The sequence below is a fragment of the Nothobranchius furzeri genome, chromosome 7 (assembly GCF_043380555.1).
Source record: "Nothobranchius furzeri strain GRZ-AD chromosome 7, NfurGRZ-RIMD1, whole genome shotgun sequence".
Classification (NCBI taxonomy): Eukaryota; Metazoa; Chordata; class Actinopteri; order Cyprinodontiformes; family Nothobranchiidae; genus Nothobranchius; species Nothobranchius furzeri.
Window position 1 is genome coordinate 71,865,501 of NC_091747.1, and position 21,078 is coordinate 71,886,578.

Below are 21,078 nucleotides of genomic sequence, written 5' to 3' on the forward strand. Positions count from 1 at the left end.
TTAGATTAATTCATTACACACACATATATTTCAAATGTATTTTTTTTATGTTGATTATAACTGACAAGTAATGAAAATCCCATATTCAGTATCTCAGAATATTATAATATCAATTAAGGTCAATTCCAAAAAAAAAGGACGTTTGCCAACTAAAAAGTATAAACGTGTACAGCACTCATTTAGTTGGGGCTCCTTTGGTCTGATTACTGCAGCAATGCGGCGTGGCATGGAGTCCATCAGTCTGTGGCACTGCTCAGGTGTTATGAGAGCCCATGTTGTTCTGATAGTGGCCTTCAGCTCTTCTGACTTGTTGGGTCTGGCGTGTTGCATCTTCCTCTCCACATTACCACATAGATTGTCTATGGGGTTAAGGTCAGGCAGGTTTGCTGGCCAATCAGGAGCAGGGATACCATGGTCCTTAACCTGGTACTGGTAGCTTTGGCACTGTGTGCAGGTGCCAAGTCCTGTTAGAAAAGGAAATCTGCATCTTCATAAGGTTGGTCAGCAGCAGGAAGCATGAAGTGCTCTAACACTTCCTGGTAGACGGCTGTGTTGACCTTGGACCTCAGAAAACACAATGGACCACCAGCAGCAGATGACATGGCACCCCAAACCATCACTGACTGTAGAAACTTTACACTGGACCTCAAGCAACGTGGATTTTGTGCCTCTCCTCTCTTCCTCCAGACTCTGGGAGCTTGATTTCCTAAGGAAATGCAAGCTTTACTTTCATCAGAGAACATAACTTTAGACCAGTTTTTCCCAACCCTGGTCCTCAGGGCACTGACCTGTTTTCCATGTCTTTGCTCCAGCTTACCTGACTTGCATTTCCTCCTCAAGAGGACATCAAGTGCTGCAGATGCCCGTTAATCACTCATCCATTTAAGTCAGGTGTGTGGCAGCAGGGAAACACTGGTGTTTCATAGGGCAACATTGAAAACATGCAGGATGGTGTGCCTTGAGGACCAGGGTTGGGAAACACTGCTTTAGACCATTCAACAGCAGTCCAGTCCGTTTTGTCTTTAGCCCAGGTCAGATGCTTCTGATGCTGTCTCTTGTTCAAGAGTGGCTTGAAACAAGGAAGGCGACAGCTGAAACCCAGGTCTTCATACATCATGAAGCACTGACTCTAGCTGCAGTCCACTCTGTGAATCTCCACCACATTTATGAATGGGTTTTGTTTCACAATCCTCTCCAGGGTGCAGTTATCCCGACTGCTTGTACACTTTTTTCTACCACATCCTGTCCTTCCCATCACCTCTCTACTGATGTGCTTGGACACAGAGCTCTGTGAACAGCCAGCCTCTTTAGCGATGACCTTTTGTGTCTTGCCCTCCTTGTGGAAGGTATCAGTGGTCGTATTTTGGGCAACTGTTAAGTCATCTGTCTTCCCCATGATTGTGTAGCCTACAGAACTAGACCGAGAGACCATTTAAAGGCTTTTGCAGGTGTTTTGAGTTAGACAGTTGGTGTGGCATCAGGGGTCAGCAAAATTGAACCTTTTCGCAATATTATAATATTCTGAGATACAGAATTTGGGAATTCTATTAGTTGTCGGGTATAATCACCAAAATGAAAAGAAACAAATAATTTAAATATATCAGTCTGTGTGTAATGAATGAATCTAAAATCAAATTTTAACTTTTTGAATAGATTTACGGAAATAAATCAATTTAGTCACGATACTCTTAATTTTATGACCAGCACCGGTATATTTATAGATATACTTTGTTAGAATGTTGTGAAGATGCATGAAAAATATTTATTAAGCTCGTTTGTTTTCCAAATTTGGCATTGCGGCTTTATTACAGAGAGCGTTTGGTAAACCCAGCCGTCGCTTTCGCTCACACGTTCTAATGAAACGGCAGCCTTGTGAAGCTGGGTTTGCTTTGTTCTACACGACAAATCTGATACCGCCTTCTTTGTGCTCATCTTTTGCTTTTGTTTTTATTCACAACGCTTTACAGTCTCGGTGTACTGAAAGCGTTATCTTACGAAACGGATCACATGACAGGTGTCTGAGCTTTTTTTTATTTTTCTGCAGATAAATCCAGATCTGAACTGGATCAAGTCCCCAAGGTAAGCTCCTCTTTCCTTTTGTTCGGTGAGCTCTTCGCTGATGGTGGCAGAACCGCCCACAGAAGAGCGCCACACACCGGGTGTTTCTCAGTGCCAGGGACACTTGCTCACGAGGACAGTGTCCGTCCTGGGTCAAAAAAACAAAAAACGGTTCAGTGGGACAGACCTGCTTCAGGTGACATGCAAGGCAATGTTATATTTTATTCATGTTAGTTTCAGTATAGATGTTTAATGAGCCTTTTACTTTTTAAATTGTGTATAGGTTAAATTAAATGAGCACGTTACTACCTGCTAGCCACCGAAGCTGCAGCAACCAACCACAGATAACTGCTTTGGATTCAATTCAAATTTATTTATAAAGCGCCAAATCACGACGAGTCGTCTCACGGCACCTCACACAGTAAACACTCCAATACAGGTCAGTTCATTAAGCCAATCAGGAAAAAGTTTCCCATATAAGGAACCCAGCAAATTGCATCGAGTCACTGACTAGTGTCAGAGTCTTTACAGCAATCCTCATACTACGGCCTAGTCCACACGTAGCCGGGTTTTTTTAAAGAATATCCGCCCCTCCAAAAACTTGCATCCACACCACCTCGTTTAAAAAACAAACTCTGTCCACACGTACCCGGATAAATACGTTGTTAAGGACATGCCAGACCTGTAGGCGGCAGTACTTCCCCCGTTCTTAACCTCGTCCTTCGTCTGTGGTCTTCCGCAAGGAGCAGTAATTCCGCTTGCAAAAACAAACAAGCAAAAAGCGCTTGGACAATTGATAAAGCGAGCGCAGCTCTGAGGGCATCCATGCTGTCGGCTAGTGTAAACACAGGTCGCACACGTGATGTCAGCATTTTTTTGTCGTGGAAAGTGACGTTGCGGACCTTAAAACTCCGGTTTTGTCTGTCCACACGCAGACACCCAAAACGGAGAAAACGCAGATCTTCACTTTGGCCGGAGTTTTTAAAAAGATCCGTTTTCGTGTGAAAAAACTCCGTTTTCGTGTGGATGACAGGCCAAAACGTAGAAAAATATCTACGTTTTGGCAGATCCCCGGCTACGTGTGGACAGGGCCTAAGCAAGCATGTAGCAACAGTGGAGAGGAAAACTCCCTTTTCACAGGAAGAACCCTCCAGAGGATCCTGGCTCAGTATAAGCAGGTGATCTAAAACATTTTAGTTATCGGCCCGACCGCTAAAATTAGCCGACTTACATTTAAACTGGAAATTTGACCCCAAATTAGCTGCTGGCTCCTGATCCGCCATCCGGTTGAAAATAGTGCGCTGTATACTGGGGACGTTTTGACCGCCAGAAGGCAACAAGACGCCTCCCGTGTATCGGTGTTCAGTTGGCTAAACGGCTGACTAACAGAGGACGGACACCTCTGCAGCAGATGAACATTGGAACACGCCCTGGCGGTTCCTGACGACGCATCTCCCTTGCAACCGAGACGGGACCAAGGCATCAAGGCGAGGTTGCTTGACACTGAGAAACACCTGCTCTGTTGTCCTGACGCAGAATCTGAACCGGAAACGTCCGAGACAAAGACGTCTCCACGCTTGAGCTGGCAGAAGCTAGACTTTGGTGCTAACGCACCCCAACAGAGAAACAAAGTACATGTGGACGTTTTTGTGTCCCGAATCTGAATGTTTACGTTATTGGTCTCTAATTGTTTTGTATAGTTGTTTTACAGAAAGCAGAATTATTATCCGCAGGTCAGATTTGTACAAGAAAAACCAAACGAAGCGAATCTAGTTTTATTTTGGAAAAACTGTGAACCAGAAAACACTTTTAGGAAAATAAATCTACAAAGTTAACGATGTTGGTGAAGCTTAGCGGCGTCCCCTCCACTCACTGAGGTCTGTCTTACCTTTCAGGTCTTTATGAAGCCGGACTTTGCTTTGGAGGACCCAGCGACTTTCAACTCGGTGCTGCCCTGGTCCCACTTCCACAGTGCAGGCGGGAAGAGCAGAGATGTAGCCTCCTCCAAACTGCTGCAGGAGAAGGTGAACCTTCAGCAACGAGCAGCAGATCATTGTGGAGAGGATCAACGTGTAACAAGTTTTATTGTCCTCCCCCAGCTCAGTCACTACCTGGACGTGGTTGAGGTCAGCATCGCTCAACAGATTTCGCTTCGCTCGGAGGCGTTTTTCCACGCTATGTCTTCTCAGCACGAGCTGCAGGACCGTCTGCAGGAGACGCAGAAGGCGGTGGCTGTTTTACGGAGCCGGACTGTGGCCATAGACCGGGTCATGTGCCAGGGGCCTCTCTGGGCCCTCCGCTCTGCTCTGACTCGAAACAACTGTGTGAAGCTGCACAACAAGCTGAAACTGATGGCGGCGGTACATCAGACACAGCCTACCGTTCAGCTGCTGCTCTCCACCTTGGAGTTCGTCGGAGCGCTGGAGCTCATTGCCACAACAAAGGAGGTGCTGCAGCAGGAGCTGCAGGGGGTCCACTGCTTCAGGTGGGAGGAGCTTATGAGTTCTTGACTGCAGATTTTTTTTGTAAATCCAACTTTCCCCTCGTCAGTTCAGTGGTAATGTTAATGATTGTCTCGTGTGATTGTAAACTGAAAAGATTCGGTCAAGCAGATGCAAGCCTAGTCTTCATGTCCTCCTGTCCTCATGTCCTCATGTCTTCATGTCCTCATGTCTTCCTGTCCTCATGTCTTCATGTCCGCATGTCTTCATGTCCTCCTGTCTTCATGTCCTCCTGTCCTCATGTCTTCGTGTCCTCCTGTCTTCATGTCCTCCTGTCCTGATGTCTTCATGTCCTCATGTCTTCGTGTCCTCATGTCTTCGTGTCCTCCTGTCTTCATGTCCTCATGTCTTCGTGTCCTCATGTCTTCATGTCCTCATGTCCTCATGTCTTCATGTCCTCATGTCTTCATGTCCTCCTGTCCTCATGTCTTCATGTCCTCATGTCTTCGTGTCCTCCTGTCTTCATGTCCTCCTGTCCTCATGTCTTCGTGTCCTCCTGTCTTCGTGTCCTCCTGTCTTCGTGTCCTCATGTCTTCGTGTCCTCATGTCTTCCTGTCCTCATGTCTTCGTGTCCTCATGTCTTCCTGTCCTCATGTCTTCATGTCCTCCTGTCTTCGTGTCCTCATGTCTTCGTGTCCTCATGTCTTCATGTCCTCATGTCTTCCTGTCCTCATGTCTTCATGTCCTCATGTCTTCGTGTCCTCCTGTCTTCATGTCCTCCTGTCTTCATGTCCTCATGTCTTCATGTCCTCATGTCTTCATGTCCTCATGTCGTCATGTCCTCATGTCGTCATGTCTTCGTGTCTTCGTGTCCTCATGTCTTCATGTCCTCCTGTCTTCATGTCCTCCTGTCTTCGTGTCCTCATGTCTTCATGTCCTCATGTTCTCATGTCCTCCTGTCTTCATGTCTTCGTGTCTTCGTGTCCTCATGTCTTCATGTCCTCCTGTCTTCATGTCCTCCTGTCTTCGTGTCCTCATGTCTTCATGTCCTCATGTTCTCATGTCCTCCTGTCTTCATGTCTTCGTGTCTTCATGTCCTCATGTCTTCATGTCCTCCTGTCTTCATGTCCTCATGTCTTTGTGTCCTCCTGTCTTCATGTCTTCGTGTCTTCATGTCCTCATGTCTTCATGTCCTCCTGTCTTCATGTCCTCATGTCTTTGTGTCCTCATGTCTTTGTGTCCTCATGTCCTCATGTCTTTGTGTCCTCATGTCTTCGTGTCCTCATGTCTTCCTGTCCTCATGTCTTCATGTCCTCATGTCTTCGTGTCCTCCTGTCTTCATGTCCTCCTGTCTTCATGTCCTCATGTCTTCATGTCCTCATGTCTTCATGTCCTCATGTCGTCATGTCCTCATGTCGTCATGTCTTCGTGTCTTCGTGTCCTCGTGTCCTCATGTCTTCATGTCCTCCTGTCTTCATGTCCTCCTGTCTTCGTGTCCTCATGTCTTCATGTCCTCATGTTCTCATGTCCTCCTGTCTTCATGTCTTCGTGTCTTCATGTCCTCATGTCTTCATGTCCTCCTGTCTTCATGTCCTCATGTCTTTGTGTCCTCATGTCCTCATGTCTTTGTGTCCTCATGTCCTCATGTCTTCATGTCAGGGGCGCAGATAGGATTTTGAAACTGGGGGGAGACAAAGTTCCAATGTACCCTCCCCCAAACACACACACACACACACACACACGCACACACACGCACACGCACACGCACACGCACATACACGTACACATACACAAACTATTGCAAGCGCCTTACTAGAGCTCAGTCCGTTTGTGTAATTTCATCCAACGGTTTACGTAAAAACGAACACTTTTATACACGTGTTTGAAGTCATTATGCAGCGGAACGCTGGCAACAAAGCTCTGCCTGATCAACACTATAAATGATAAATGATCCACACCTGTATAGCGCCTCTCAGAGTAAGGACTCCAAAGCGCTTTACACTACAGTGTATCATTCATCCATTCACACACTGATGGTGATGAGCTACGATGTAGCCACAGTTGCTCTGGGGCGCACTGACAGAGGCGCCCCACTATTTAATTCAGTCATTCATTAATTCTTCCAATCAATTACTAACCAAAACCTGATGCTTTATGCAAAACATTAACCGATTTTCAGCATACCGATCTTTACAGAAAACATAAAAACCCTAAAAAACTGCACATAAAATATATTTAAAAAACATTATTCACTTGTCACTTAGAGCAGTGGTTCCCAAACTTTTCAGCCTGATCAACAGATGTTCCTTCGTATTTTTACGTTATTTAGAAATTTTCATTATATTTGGAAAGTTTTTATTTATATATAAATATATAAATCTCTTTTAAAATGTTATATTGTACCTTTTTATGATTATGTGGCACACTTGACTTTCATACATAACACATCGGCATCTGCCTCTTTTTACGGCTTTTTTTTACATTGTCGCTACGTCTGTTACGTTTGCGGTGTTTTTACCATCGTTTCTACATCCATCACGTCCCAGAGAAGGCTAAACCAACATCAAACCCAACGTTTGGAGCTTGTAAACTCCACACACCTCTCGTGCAGCACCAGCTGTCTGATGCTGCAGCAGCGTCAATCGTCCCGGCTGGATGAGTGAATTACTTCATCAGAGTCAATATTCTGCTTCATAATCAGAGTCAGTCATTAGCAGACAAAGTGATCAGCCAACGAAGACCAGACCTGCCGGCAATTATACGTTTTATCTCATATTTGTGCTCTTCATGCCGCGCACATCTCCTCCTCTCCCCGACTGGGAGCCTCTCGGCGGGAGGCATTTTTCAAGCTCTAAAAACTCCAAAACTTTGCTCAGCCTGAAGGTTCCACATCTCCACTATCTTCTGGTGTAAAGTAGTAACTTCATGAGGGATCATATTTGTAGATGAGACTTGTTAAAGTCAGCAATGAGGCTTTGGCACTTATAACGAGTAAGTCCCAACACTGACAACAACGTACTGAAACTAGAACCAACACGCATAAACAGACAGATCGGTCCCGCCTACTTACACTGTTGGTCTTTTTTAACTACGCAGTAATCGTTGCTCGCCTTTTTCGCTTCATCCTGCGTCCTAGCAGCAACCACTTAGGCGCCTCTGGAGTCGGTGTTTGTTTACGCCATGCTGCATTCAATTTAATTGGAAAAAGGAGCTTCTAGCGCTTAACCTCCGATTTTGTTTCTTTCTGGCCTTAGTTGGGGGGACGATTTGGGGTCGATCTGAATCTGGGGGACACAGATCCCCCCCGTCCCCCACCCTATCTGCGCGCCTGCTTCATGACCTCATGTCTTCATGTCTTCATGTCCTCATGTTCTCTTGTCTTCATGTCTTTGTGTCTTCATGTCCTCGTGTCTTTGTGTCCTCGTGTCTTCGTGTCTTCATGTCCTCATGTCTTCATTTCTTCATGTCCTCCTGTCTTCGTGTCCTCGTGTCCTCCTGTCTTCATGTCCTTGTGTCCTCGTGTCTTCATGTCCTCGTGTCCTCGTGCCTTCATGTCCTGTCTTCATGTCTGCATGTCCTCATGTCTTCGTGTCTTTGTGTCTTCAAGTCTTCATGTCCTCCTGTCTTCGTGTCCTCGTGTCCTCATGTCTTCATGTCCTTGTGTCCTCGTGTCTTCATGTCCTCGTGTCCTCTTGCCTTCATGTCCTGTCTTCATGTCTGCATGTCCTCATGTCTTCGTGTCTTTGTGTCTTCAAGTCTTCATGTCCTCCTGTCTTCATGTCTTCATGTCCTCATGTCTTCGTGTCCTCATGTCTGCTTTCAGTGATCAGAGTAAAAGCTGCTGCAGCTGTCAGACATCCAGACTGGTGTGTGTGTGTGTGTGTGTGTGTGTGTGTGTGTGTGTGTGTGCACGTGCCTTGTCTTGCAGACATCTGGGCTCCCAGCTGTGTGAGCTGGAGAAGCTGATTGATAAGATGATGGTTGAGGAGTTCAGCATGTACGCTTGCACCAATCTAAGCCGGAATCTGAAGGAGGAGCCGCAGGTGCTGGAGAAGGTCTGTAAAGCCTTGCTGTCTCATATTTATATCATTATTTCCTAGCAAGAAACCCAACATCTTCACACGGGTGTCACCACAGAGTAGGATGTGTTGTTCTGATTTACAAAAGGCCGTGCAATTAATCAAACTTAAAGTTGGCTCAAAACCATCACAAAAAGGTATTTTATTTGACAAAAGCCATACATATTTAGCCACTTTACCATTACAAGCACGCTTTTACAGGGTTTCTCCCGGCGCCTTATAACCCGTCAGGCTCAGCGTCATGCCCCGCCCCCCCTCCCCGACCACCATGTCCGCTGACACGAACGGAGCAACGAAACTAGAGCTCTCTATCAGCTGATACTGGTGAGAAACGGCAGCAGAACGTGTGCAACCACCCCACCCCCACCCCACAGAGGAGCGCTGCGGGACGGAGCGCGCAACCCTTCCCCCCCCCACACCGGCTGAAGCGCCAGACTTTACTCATTTTCTGGGGGAAACCCTGCTTTTATTTTGTCATGCCTTATGGGTGAAACACACTTCCTGTCTCCTGAAGGCTAAACTCATGTGGTTTGTAGGAATGGCAGAATGAGGGGAAAACACACCAGTCGCATTTGTTGCACACACACACACACACACACACACACACACACACACACACACACACACACACACTGTTTATTTGACACCTTCTGCACATCCGAGTTAATAGCTGGTAAGAGAAATAAAAGCTTGTAAAGATATAAAATAAATGGACATTTTGCTCTCCTATGCCAGCTGTTTGCCTGCGGTTCCGACCCACATGACTTTGTTACATCGCTACAGCCCTGCTGTCAAGAAGTGGACAACAAAGCAATGCAAAACTTAAAAAGAATATGACTGTTTAATGGTTAACTAGGTCATTGTGACAAAGTCCTAGTTTTATTATGTCTGAAGGAGCGTCTGGAGTCGCTGGTGTTCGGTCTGCTGCGCCAGAGGAAGCTGGACTTTCTGGATATCTACAGTGATGAGATGATCATAGCTGCTAAGGCAATCGTAGCACAGGTAGCTACAGCTTAAACGACGGCCTTTGTGTCTAAACTACACAGGATGAGTGGTTGTTTCTCCTCCCGTTTTACAGTGTGTGGCTGACAGCTTGATGGACATAGAACAAATTGATACTGAAGTGATCACAAAGTAAGTAAAATCTTTTCTTTTTAAAGTTTTGAGGATTAAGCGCCGAGAAGCGAATCGCTCACGAAATTCGGCCGCTGCTCGCCGCTCCTCAGTTCAGATCAGACGCGCCCCGGTCGAGGCGCGCCTCGGCTCAGCTGTAGTTTTTCTTTTAAACACTTGGTGTCCTCCATTTCCTCTCTGCCTTTTCTCAGCTCTTTTCCTCTACGTTTGAGTGTTAGTACGTGCGTGTGCGTGCGTGCGTGCGTGCGTGCGTGTGTGTGTGTGTGTGTGTGTGTGTGTGTGTGTGTGTGTGTGTGTGTGTGTGTGTGTGAACCTATGGTATGAGTTGTTTCTGCCAGTTGAATCTCTTGGAACCCGCTCCAATTCTGCAGCTGTATCCTAGCAGTTTCTTCTGAAATGGGTACGTAAATAATCGTGTTTTTCGGGGGTCGTACAGCTCCTTGTGTTTCTCAACTTCCATAATTAATTTAAAGTCATCCATCTTAACTGCTTACCTCGACTTTCTGCCTCTCTGTCCTGTTTGCTCCGGAAAAAATACACCCAAAACCACACCCCCTTCACGTGCTCACACACGCACACAAGTTCGATGTGTGTGTGTGTGTTCGTGTGGTTTTTCTGCAGTGTCTGATTACGAACACATTTGACTATTGCGGAATTTTATTTTGAAATGCTTTATTTTGTTAAATTTACCGGCCTGCCTCTTATGTCTAGGTTTGACTTCCTGCCAGAATTGACGCAGTCCACCCGCAGCTCGCGAAAAAATAGAGCAGACGTCGAAAAGATCGCTGCACGGCGCGGGCTGGAGCGCCGGCGCGAGGCGATTCGCGGCGCTTCGGCGGCCCATGTGGTCTATAGAATAGCTTAACAAGGGCGCCGAATGAAGGCGGTCCCATTTTCGCGGCGCTTCCGCGACCGGTGTGTCCCCGGCGTGAAGCAACTGTTATTGAGTCAGGTCTAGTTGTATCTTGTTCAAACGCACCTGTCTTGTGTTGATCATGATGTGTTAAAGGCTGGCCGACCAGATGCGTCTGATGACCTTTCCTCAGTGGTTTGAGCTGCTGAAAACCATCTTTGAGTGTTTCCTTCTCTTCCTGCAGAGAATCAAGGTGAGACCACCTGTCTGCTACAAGATCAAGTTCAGCTTTACTTTTTTTCTTTTTTTTACCGTGTCCTGTCCAGCTGGGAACCAATCAGAACTGATGTCTGAATGTCGAAGACGAACCTCGCAGTTTCACTCTCACAGGTGGAGTGTTATCGCTCCTGACGCCGAAACTTAATTTTTTAGAAATATTTTGGTCGTTTAAAATCCCAACGGACACAAAGGCAGAAGTGTAAGGGAAAGGGGGAGAGAGAAGGGGGGAGGGGGTTCACACAAATAAACAATAAATGATATCAAGAGAGAGAAAAAAGGGGACACAAAAATACAACAAGGCCAAAATATCCCTGCACCAACAACATGAGGATATATATAAAAGTAACAGTGTTTGCTGAGAAACACACGGTAATAGTTCATGGTGCATTTAGTGCCAACCACAGCCACCACACAGGCGATGTGTTGAAAATGCCCAAGTCCCGCCTTGTCCCACCAAAGGGCCGTAAAATACTGAAACAAAAGGAGGGAAAATAGTAAAATAAAAATTTTGAGCTGGAGATTTCAGCTTTTACATTTATGAACGTATTTAAAATATTATGAACAGAATTTTGTCTAAATTTAACATCAGCGACACCTGATCGAGAATAAAAACACAGCAGAGCAAAAATAAAAGTAAAGAATAAATGTAATAGAATAGTTGGAAGTCATTTAAGCAGAAATTCCCTTTGTCTCAAAGAGAGAGCCTTGTTCACTCCTTTTATTAATATCCTCTACTCCAGTCCACTTAAGATCCAGTTCCAGATTTAACCACACGGCGTTTCTACTGACAGACGGAAGCTTCTTTAAGTTGTTCTAATCCCTACAGGATTATAATTCATCCATCCATTTTCAGCCACTTATCTGGAGTCGGGTCACGGGTAGCAGCAAGACACTTGGAGAGAAAATAAAATTAACAGCTGAAATGGTAGGAAATAATACAGTTAAAGAGCAGATTGTAGAAGAAAGTAGTAGAGTGTGGAAAGTGGTCCAGCAGTCTAAAGCCTGGTTTATGCTTCTCCGTCAGCTCCGCAAGGGACAGACACGCACGGATAGATGGAAGCGTTTTGCTCTTTTACTTCTCCGTCTCCTGGAGAGTGTTGCAAAGCAATTGCCCGGCAGGACAACAGAGGGCGTAGCGCTGTTCTGTGGTATCCTGTCATGTATCGGTCCAAGATAGTGTGTTTATATTGTGTTTTTTGTGTATATAAGAGACTTTTTAACACAGACAGATTTGTCTCTCATTCTCCTCCACCTCTTCATGCGCTCGCCACCTCTAAACCCACGTTTCCTGTCATTTCCGTCCACAAATAAAACGCTTGCTGTGCATCTTTTCACTCCTCCAGTCACGGGGAATTAAACATTCATGTTTTTAGAGTTTTTTCGCGAGGTATTCTTCAAGCTTCTCCGTGTCTGCCGCTAGTTATCCTCAGCTCTCTTTATGTTTTTGAAGGCGCAAAGGCGGAGCTGTAAACAGCGGCGTCCTGACCAATCACAAGCTTTCGTAATCCATTTCGTTCGACGGATGTTTAATAAAGAGAGCTCGACTCCGTACGTACTTGCGTGCCTGCCGGAGCCCTACGCAAGGATGGATAATGGCGTTGCGTGTCTCCGCACTGACGCAGACGGAGAAGCATGAATCAGGCTTAAGCCTATAGCAGCATAACTACAGAGATAAGCTAGCCTTTTAGATGGAGGCAGGGCAAGGGAGAGCCGTCTTTACCTCCCTCTACTCCCCCTATACACGCCTGGGCTAACATCAGAGTTTAACCGTATATGTGTAGCGCATTTCACACACAGGCAATTCAATGTGCTTTCCAGAAGCAAGAACATTAAAATCAATGTGACAGCATGAAACGGCAGATTTTGAAGTCAGAAATAAAAGACCCCGAGATACTTAAACTCCTCCACTCTCAAGTGGAGGAGTTTAAGTATCTCGGGGTCTTGTTCACGAGTGAGGGTAGGAGGGATCGGGAGATGGACAGGCGGATCGGTTCGGCGTCTGCAGTGATGCGGACGCCGAACCGATCTGTCGTGGTGAAGAGAGCTGAGTCATAAGGCGAAGCTCTCGATGTACCGGTCGATCTACGTTCCTACCCTCACCTATGGTCTTGAGCTTTGGGTAATGACCGAAAGAACGAGATCGCGGATACAAGCGGCCGAAATGAGTTTCCTCCGTAGGGTGGCCGGGCTCAGCCTTAGAGATAGGGTGAGGCGCTCGGACATTCGGGAGGGACTCGGAGTAGAACCGCTGCTCCTCCGGATTGGAAGGAGCCAGTTGAGGTGGTTTGGGCATCTGGTCAGGATGCCTCCCTGGGGAGGTGTTTCGGGCATGTCCTGCAAGCAGGAGGCCCCCGGGTCAACCCAGGACACGTTGGAGAGGTTACATCTCCAATCTGGTCCGGGAACGCCTTGGGGTCCTGCCGGAGGAGCTGGTGGAGGTGGCCGGGGAGAGGACGGTCTGGAGCTCCCTAGTTGGGATGCTGCCCCCGCGACCCAGACCCGGATAAGCGGAGGAAGACGACGAGAAATAAAATACAAACTAGTTGTAAGAATAAAATAAAAATGCAAAGTTAAAGACTGAGCAGTTGCAGTGCAGAAGGTAAGAAACATTCATTTAAAGGCTGATGAATACATGAAAGTCTCTTCTGTTTGTCTGCTAGGCCACTTTGAACGTGATCAGGAACGTTGTTCTGGAGGTTCTTGCCTCAAACCAGAAGAATCTGCTCCTTGCCGAGTCCAGTTCAAGGGCTTCGGTTTTAGAGGCCCCCCAGGGCCCAGCGCTCACGCAGGGGCAGGCTGAGCTGGCTTACCTGACCCACGAAGGTCTGTTCATCAGCGATGCGCTGAATGAAGTCCGGCAGCAGGATTCACAGCTGTGCGTCCAGGATCCAAGATCCACCGTGAGCTCCAGAATGCAGCCGGGCGTCATCGAGACCGCTGACAGTCCCGCTGCCTCAGAGGGTTCTACCATCCCAGAACAGAACTTCTTGTAGGTCTCACAACATTTAGAAACATGGCTGTCAATTAACCAGAGTTACCAGAGTCCGTGTTCCTGTTCAGGTCCAGTGAGAACATGATGCCTACTGAGCCGGAGCTGAACCGTGTGATCCACAACATCCAGGAGCTGCTGTACATGGCCTCTGACGTCAGCCACGACCGCTGCGTTAAAGTTCTCACAGCCAGAGCCAAGGTGGCGCACGCCGCTGTGTTTACGTCCCACGGTTTAGGGCAGGGGGATGTAAGTGGTTTAGGTTTCGTTTAATGTCTCTAAAATCTGTCTCCTCCGACAGGACGGCTCCCTGGAGCGTCTGAGCTCAGCAGAGTTTGTGAGTCTCTCCCAGGCGGTGGAGGCCTTTGCCAGAGACACGGAGGAAGTGTGCAACAGGCGAAGCGTCTCCCTGAGGGGGGCGCTGCAGAGCCAAGCGAACCGATTCGTTCACCGCTTCCACGAAGAACGCAAAAACAAACTTGGGTATGAGTCAGAAGCTTGTTTACCTCCAGGTCAGACTGGCTGTCAGACGATGGAAGTTTAGGATGAAGTTTGTTTGGGAAGCAGCTGTTTTTGGGTCGTGTGTGTCGAACAGACAGCAGGTGTTTTTTAAAGATGCATATCTTTATTCTTCGGCAAAACCTTGATGACCGCGTCCTGCTCATTGAAGCTACTGTTCCCTGGTGGATCCGTTCATCCTGATCTCGTTTCCCTGCAGGCTTCTTCTGGATAACGAGCGCTGGAAGCAGGCAGAGGTTCCAGCCGAGTTCCAGGACCTAGTGAACTCCATCGCTGACGGCAGAATAACACTACCAGAGCGCAAAAACTCAGGTCAGGTCACGTCTGGGGTTGTTGTCCTTTGAGCACACATGGTGTAGTCTCACACTGGAGTTAGCACCGTTTCATAATTATAACATAATTGGTGTATTTTGGCTGCAGCGAAACACTTCTGTTAGTTTTAGTTCTAGTGGAACTCTGGTATTCCGTAGTTCCTATTTACCAGGTTGGTTTAGCTTTGCTTAAGTGTAGGTGCTCTCTTGTCTCAGTGAATATTACAGTTGTTTTGCTCCATGCATTGCATTTTGGGAACTTGGGAGCTTCTTGAGCCAGCAGTGTTGGTCAAGCAGCAATCATTTAAATTGTGATGGTATTCTGAGTAGAAGTTAGCATAGTCTGTAGATGCTACATCCTATCAGTGTTCCTTTGTGTGTCTTTAACGAGACTCTGAGCTGTGGTGGCCTCTGCTAGCACACTGCTGCTAACCACTTAAACATTCTCCCTCTCCTGATAATAACACTTTACTCTCTGTGACTTTGAATGTGCTACTACTAGTTTACCTGTTTAATTATAGATTCACTAGGATAAATACAATAATGTTTATCTCTCACCAAATAGAATATTTACTAAGAAATCACAATGTAACCATAGAAACACTAGTTGGTAAATAGTGTGTGTGTGTGTGTGTGTGTGTGTGTGTGTGTGTGTGTGTGTGTGTGTGTGTGTGTGTGTGTGTGTGTGTGTGTGTGTGTGTGTGTGTGTGTGTGTGTGTGCGCAGTATAAGCAGCCATCCACCACGACTCACTGGGGATCATATCTTAACCCTAACTAAAACTTAATTCACACCACACCTCTAAAACTAACGAGTAGAGCTCTGAAAAACTGGACTAAAGTGAGGACCAGCAAAATGTCCTAATTGATGCACACACACACACACACTAGGGCTGTCGCAGTTGAGGAATTCCCCCTGCGGTGATTCAGGGTTGCTTAATATTGCGGTGTGCGATATTATTGCAGTACTTTTTTTTATTGTAGTACTATCTAAACATAATGTTTACACATTTAAAAAAGGTTCAAAATTGCCGTGCCTTCTTTAATAACACTTTACCGAATGCAGATCAAAGGGCAGTAACAACACAGATCGCAGTAACGTTTGTTTCTCCGACAGTCGGAGTCCGACTGAACTTAAAAACAACAAAATTCAGGAGAAGGTTAAACTTTTAAATGCAAATTTGGCTGCAGCATCTAACACATAAGAAACAAGTCCCCATTTTGTTTAGTTGTTTAAAATCAAGCATAAAAAATTACATGTACCGGGCGCGGGGCACTATCATTTCACTTTCACACACACGAATGACGGTGATTTATAGCTCGGTCACGTCCTTGTTACCCACAAGGAAAACCAGCATGTTAACCATATACGGTTTGAGAGAGGATCTGAGAGGGGTGGCAACATTTCCAGCAACACTGAAAACCCTCTCGGATGGTGCGCTCGTTGCACTAACACACACGTACTTGCGTGCGACTCTGGCGAGCAAAGGGAATCTCTCCCGGTTGTTGCTCCACCATGTCAGGGGGGTTTCTTTAGGGTGAATGCATTCCTCCTGCAGGTAGCGAGTGAGCTCCAGCTCGGCTCAAACTCTCTTCAGGACGGTTGCAGAAGCAGTGCTTGTCCGGGACTTCAGGAGGTCTCCGAGCGTTTATTTATTTATTTTTTGCCGCTGGAGGCAGCTCTGTCTCGGCCAAGGACTCTGGCTGCGCAGCAGCTGACGTACTGAAAGCCAAAGTGCTCCCACAGGAGCGAAGTAACGTTTCGTTTTGATACCAGTGCAGCCATCCTTCTCAACATGCATCAATGAGTTGAACCAAGTTCAGTAATCGTGGTGGCGCATGTTGCAGCGCGGTGGGCTTCTTCATATTGCGATATTTCATTTTTGCGGTTACCGCGACAGCCCTAATGCACACACACATAAACACACACACACACACACACACACTGCTCACATGAGTCTCACTCACCTACTTGACACTAAAGCTGATTCTGATTCTAACGCAGTGTTTCCTCCTGCAGGTCCGGATGACAGAAAACCTGCAGAGTTTCTGCTGGTCAGTGGGCAGAAGTATGCTGTTGTTGGGTAGGCGCTCCCCCTCTCTCCTATGTGCATGTGCTTCTAAAGAAAGAAACCATCACAGGGAAACTAGTTTCATAATGAAACCAACATTGGCTACAGTTAGCTGTTACACACGAGTGTCCTTGGTTTCTTCAGGACGGTTCTGCTGCTGATCCGGATCTTTCTGGAATACTGTCACTGTGTGAATGACATCCCGTCCATCGCTACGGACATGTTAACGCGCTTGTCCGACCTCCTAAAGGTAAGACACCCACCCCACCAGAGCCCAGAGTGTGTGAAGCCGAGTTGAGGCGGTTCTGACTGATCCGAGTCTGCTCGAGAGCTGCAGCAGCTGTTTAGCATGTAGACACTCTAAACGTGACCTTCTGTTGTTAACGCCTCGTTCTCCTGTTGTTGTTTTATTTTTTTATAGATTTGTTCTGTTTGAATTTGTAAACACGGAGTTTCTTTGACTCCAGCAGGTCATTAAATTATTGTGTTTCCTGCAGCACTTCAACTCTCGCAGCTGTCAGCTGGTTCTGGGAGCCGGAGCTCTGCAGGTGGTCGGCCTCAAGACCATCACTACAAAAAACCTGGGTACACACACACACACACACTTGTATTTATGTTTGCATGGACCTCCAGTGACTTCCATTCATTTTAGTAACTCCTCTATGCCTAACCCTACCCTTGGCAATAGGGAGCCTAAAGGTTGGTTTATGCTTGACGCGTCCGCGAGGTCCGCACGGCTCCGCGGGTAAAAGTAGCGTCATTTAAACAACTACGCGTCTCCGCACGGCCCAAACTTTCCGCAACAAGCACCTAGGAAATTTTCTAACCACGCGGACGGTCGGACGCGGAAAAACATGGCGGACCGGCAAGAACTAGTATGGCAGAGGTTCGTAAATACAGACATTTGTATGATTCAGCTCTCAGAGATCACCGTGATCAACATGTTGTTAATAATTCTTGGAGAGAAATAGCTCGCACTGTCGGAAAAGACGAGGACGCTGTTAAAAATGCTGGAATGCCATGTTGTAAACAGTAATTTCTACTTCTACTATGGTGTAGTGTTGGATGCGTGCCGTAGAGCTCCATGCTGCCCCCTGCAGTTTGGGAGAATATAGGCTCGCCGCAGAGACGAGCCGCACGAACCATAAACGCTGCGAGTTGTGAGGCGCGTTCCATCCGCGAGCCGCATCACCGCGCGGAAAGTGAATGCGTCAAGCATAAACCAAGCCTAAGTCTCCTCCCCCTCCGGTTGGCTCGTGGGTCCCCGGAAGAACGAAAAAAATGAATGCAAGTCAACGTAGCTAAAAGCTGTTTTCTAATTCGTTGTGCCCTAGACCCTGGGTGACACGTATGTTGTACTTCAGTTTAAATGAAAACTAAAATGTGCGTTTCGACCACGCCACTCACGTACTTCGAGATTTATCAGCTTGTAAACGTTTGTAATTCCTAGCATGACTACAAATCAGACATCGGAACGTCACATAGATGACATAATCTCCTCTCCCCTAGCATAGCTGCTACTTACCACATGGCCAGCTTTATGATGGTTCTTTCCTGCTGAAGGAAGGGTTTGAAGTTTGCTGAACTTACAGCCCTTTTCCCTCTGTTTTTCTCCGTGTCTGGTTCGATGACGCATTCGTAGTCCTGGACTTATTTTCACACAAATCCTAAAATAACGTTTCCTCCATTTGAAAATAAGCTCTTTCTTGGTATCAAAATGCGTCTTTAAAATTCACGGACATCACATGTGAAATCCATGGAACATAACCAGCGTTGGCTTGTGTTAATGTTTTTGTTCTTCTAGGGACCCGTGGTCCGGAAATAGATGGGCGCGACTTAGGCTTCTTAACGTGGTTCTGTTCCTAACCTAAACTAATCTAAACTAAAAGTTAATTCACATCATACCTCTAAAGCCAAGTTTTAGGGTGCTTAGCCATTATCAACCAGCAAAATGTCCCCACAGTGTGTCCACACTATATATGTTTATACATCCAACCATCCGTTCTCTTCAGCGTATCCGGAGTTGGGTCTTGAGGGCAGCAGCCTAAGCAGAGAGGCCCAGACTTCCACTCCCCAGATTCTTGGGCCAGCTCCTCCCTGCAAGAGCTGGCCCAAGTCAAGCAAGAGACATAGTCTCTCCATCGTGTCCTGGGTGGACATGTCTCCTCCCAGTTGGACGTGCCCTGATGACCTCCCCAGGGAGGCATCCTAATCCGATGTCCGAGCCACCTCAACTGGCTCCTCTCGATGTGAAGGAGCTCCTCCCGGATGTCCGAGCTTCTCACCCTATCTCTAAAGCCCCCTTCAGACAGGCCATGAAAAACGGAAATGTTCCGGAATCTGTCCGTAAGACCTTTCTGTCTGAATACAAACATCCGGATAACGTGTTCCGGAATTTATCCGGACGAAGCCCCTAGTAACAGGTCCGGACTTGTTACGGACAGGTTGGCTGCTTCAGACTAGTGAGGTAAAGTTCCGGACAAGAGGGAGGAGGAGGGGACCGGGGGACGCTGTGCGCACCTATATAGCCCGCTGCTGTAGCATGCGGCGAACCACGGGAGCTCGCCTCCTACGGTACCGCCTAGAGTCGCGACGGAGCGCTTCACACCGCTTCACACCGCTTCAGTGATTCCTTTAACCATTGAGCTTCATCATCCAGGTCTCTTATGCGTCTTCGTGTGCGCAGAATTATGCTTAAGCGCCTCATGATTTTTATCTTGAGAGGCGCTATAGAAATGATATTTTCTTCTTCTTCTTCTTCTTCTTAACATGAGTCCGATTCTCCCCCCCACCCCACCCCCCGCCGCCATCAGACATCTGGAACTTTTCCCTGCTGTGTGAACGCTGCCGAAAGGACAAGTTCCGGTACAAAAGTGGAGTGTCTGAAAACACAGTTCCGGTTAAAAACTGGATTGAATTGTCCACAAATGTTCCAGAATGTCTATCTGGAAAGGGCTTAAGAGAGAGCCCAGCCACCCTGCGGAGAAAAGTCATTTTGGCCTCTTGTATCCGCAATCTCGTCACTACCCAAAGCTCATGACCATAGGTGAGGGTAGGAACGTAGATTGACCGGTAAATCGAGAGCTTCACCTTCTGACTCGGCGCTCTCTTCACCACGACAGACCGGTACAACGCCCGCATCACTGCAGATGCAGCACCAATCCGCCTATCAATGTCACGCTCCAGTTTTCCCTCACTCGTCAACAAGACCCCGAGATACTCAAACTCCTCCACTTGGGGCAGGACCTCATCCCTGACCCGGAGAAGGCATTCTACCCTTTTCCGACTCAAGACCATGGTCTCAGATTTAGAGGAGCGGATTCTCATCTCAGCTGCTTCACACTCGGCTGCGAACTTCTCCAGCAAAAGCCGGAGATCACTTTTTGATGACGCCAACAGGACCTGATCCTCAGGCCACCAAAACGTATGCCCTCAACAACTTGGCTGTGCCCAGAAATCCGGTCTGTAAAGGTTATGAACAGAATCTGTGATAAAGGGCAGCCTTGGCGGAGTCCAACTCTCACTGGGAATGAGCCTGACTTACTGCCGGCAATGCGGACCAAGCTCTGACACCGGTCATAATAATAATAATAATAATGCATTGAACTTATATAGCACTTTTCTAGACACCCAAAGACGCTTTCACACACTCTCACATTCACACACTGCTAGTGATGGTAAGCTACTTGTAGCCACAGCCGCCCTGGGGAGGTCTGACAGAGGCGAGGCTGCCATTTGGCGCCGTCGGCCCCTCTGACCACCACTAACAAAGGCAAGTTGGGTGAAGTGTCTTGCCCAAGGACACAACAGCAGGATACCCCTGGCGGGAGCTGGAATTGAATCTATGACCCTCCGATCATGAGGCTACCCGCTCTACCACCTGAGCTACTGCTGCCCCTGTCATACGGGGTTAGTACCAAAGGGCACCCTGAGGGAGGCGGTGGAACGTGGTTCCCATGGTCTGCTAGGCTACGCGCTGCAACGTTGGGCTCATTCTGTTCACTACCAAGAATAAAATGCTTTTTCTTGGCAGCTTCATCTTCGAGTACATGTATTTGATTCGTGTGAGTGACTAGCGCAACTCTTTATCCGTGGTTTTTGAGTCGGCAGCTCTCTTGTGCCCTCTAGTGGCACAGAAAATATTGTTGCTGGGGGGACTTTACTTCCCGCTTCCCAGTGTGCTTAGGGGCATGTAGGTGTGGTCTGGCTGGACCGTGAGTGAGAGGGAAGTGTCCGTTCTTGACCTGACTCGATGAAACTTCGCACAGTTGAAGGACGTGAACAGCAACTAACCCGGCAGCGCTGGTGCAACTGATTATGACCTTAACGGTTAACCACACATGCT

General features: G+C 47.3%; 1 protein-coding gene across 2 annotated transcripts in view; it reads left to right on the top strand.

The window, feature by feature from the left end:
- The window catches only part of vps54 (VPS54 subunit of GARP complex), a 39,286-nt gene that overhangs the window by 12,855 nt on the left and 5,353 nt on the right, over positions 1–21,078 (top strand). For both annotated transcript variants that reach the window (XM_054751747.2, XM_054751748.2), the window contains exons 5-18: positions 2,045–2,079; positions 3,954–4,082; positions 4,158–4,543; positions 8,428–8,554; positions 9,473–9,580; positions 9,657–9,712; positions 10,722–10,818; positions 13,505–13,833; positions 13,905–14,034; positions 14,135–14,316; positions 14,552–14,664; positions 16,682–16,745; positions 16,878–16,983; positions 17,231–17,318. In XM_054751747.2, the coding sequence (XP_054607722.2) occupies positions 2,045–2,079; positions 3,954–4,082; positions 4,158–4,543; positions 8,428–8,554; positions 9,473–9,580; positions 9,657–9,712; positions 10,722–10,818; positions 13,505–13,833; positions 13,905–14,034; positions 14,135–14,316; positions 14,552–14,664; positions 16,682–16,745; positions 16,878–16,983; positions 17,231–17,318 (1,950 nt within the window). The remainder of the gene's footprint in view (positions 1–2,044; positions 2,080–3,953; positions 4,083–4,157; positions 4,544–8,427; positions 8,555–9,472; positions 9,581–9,656; positions 9,713–10,721; positions 10,819–13,504; positions 13,834–13,904; positions 14,035–14,134; positions 14,317–14,551; positions 14,665–16,681; positions 16,746–16,877; positions 16,984–17,230; positions 17,319–21,078) is intronic.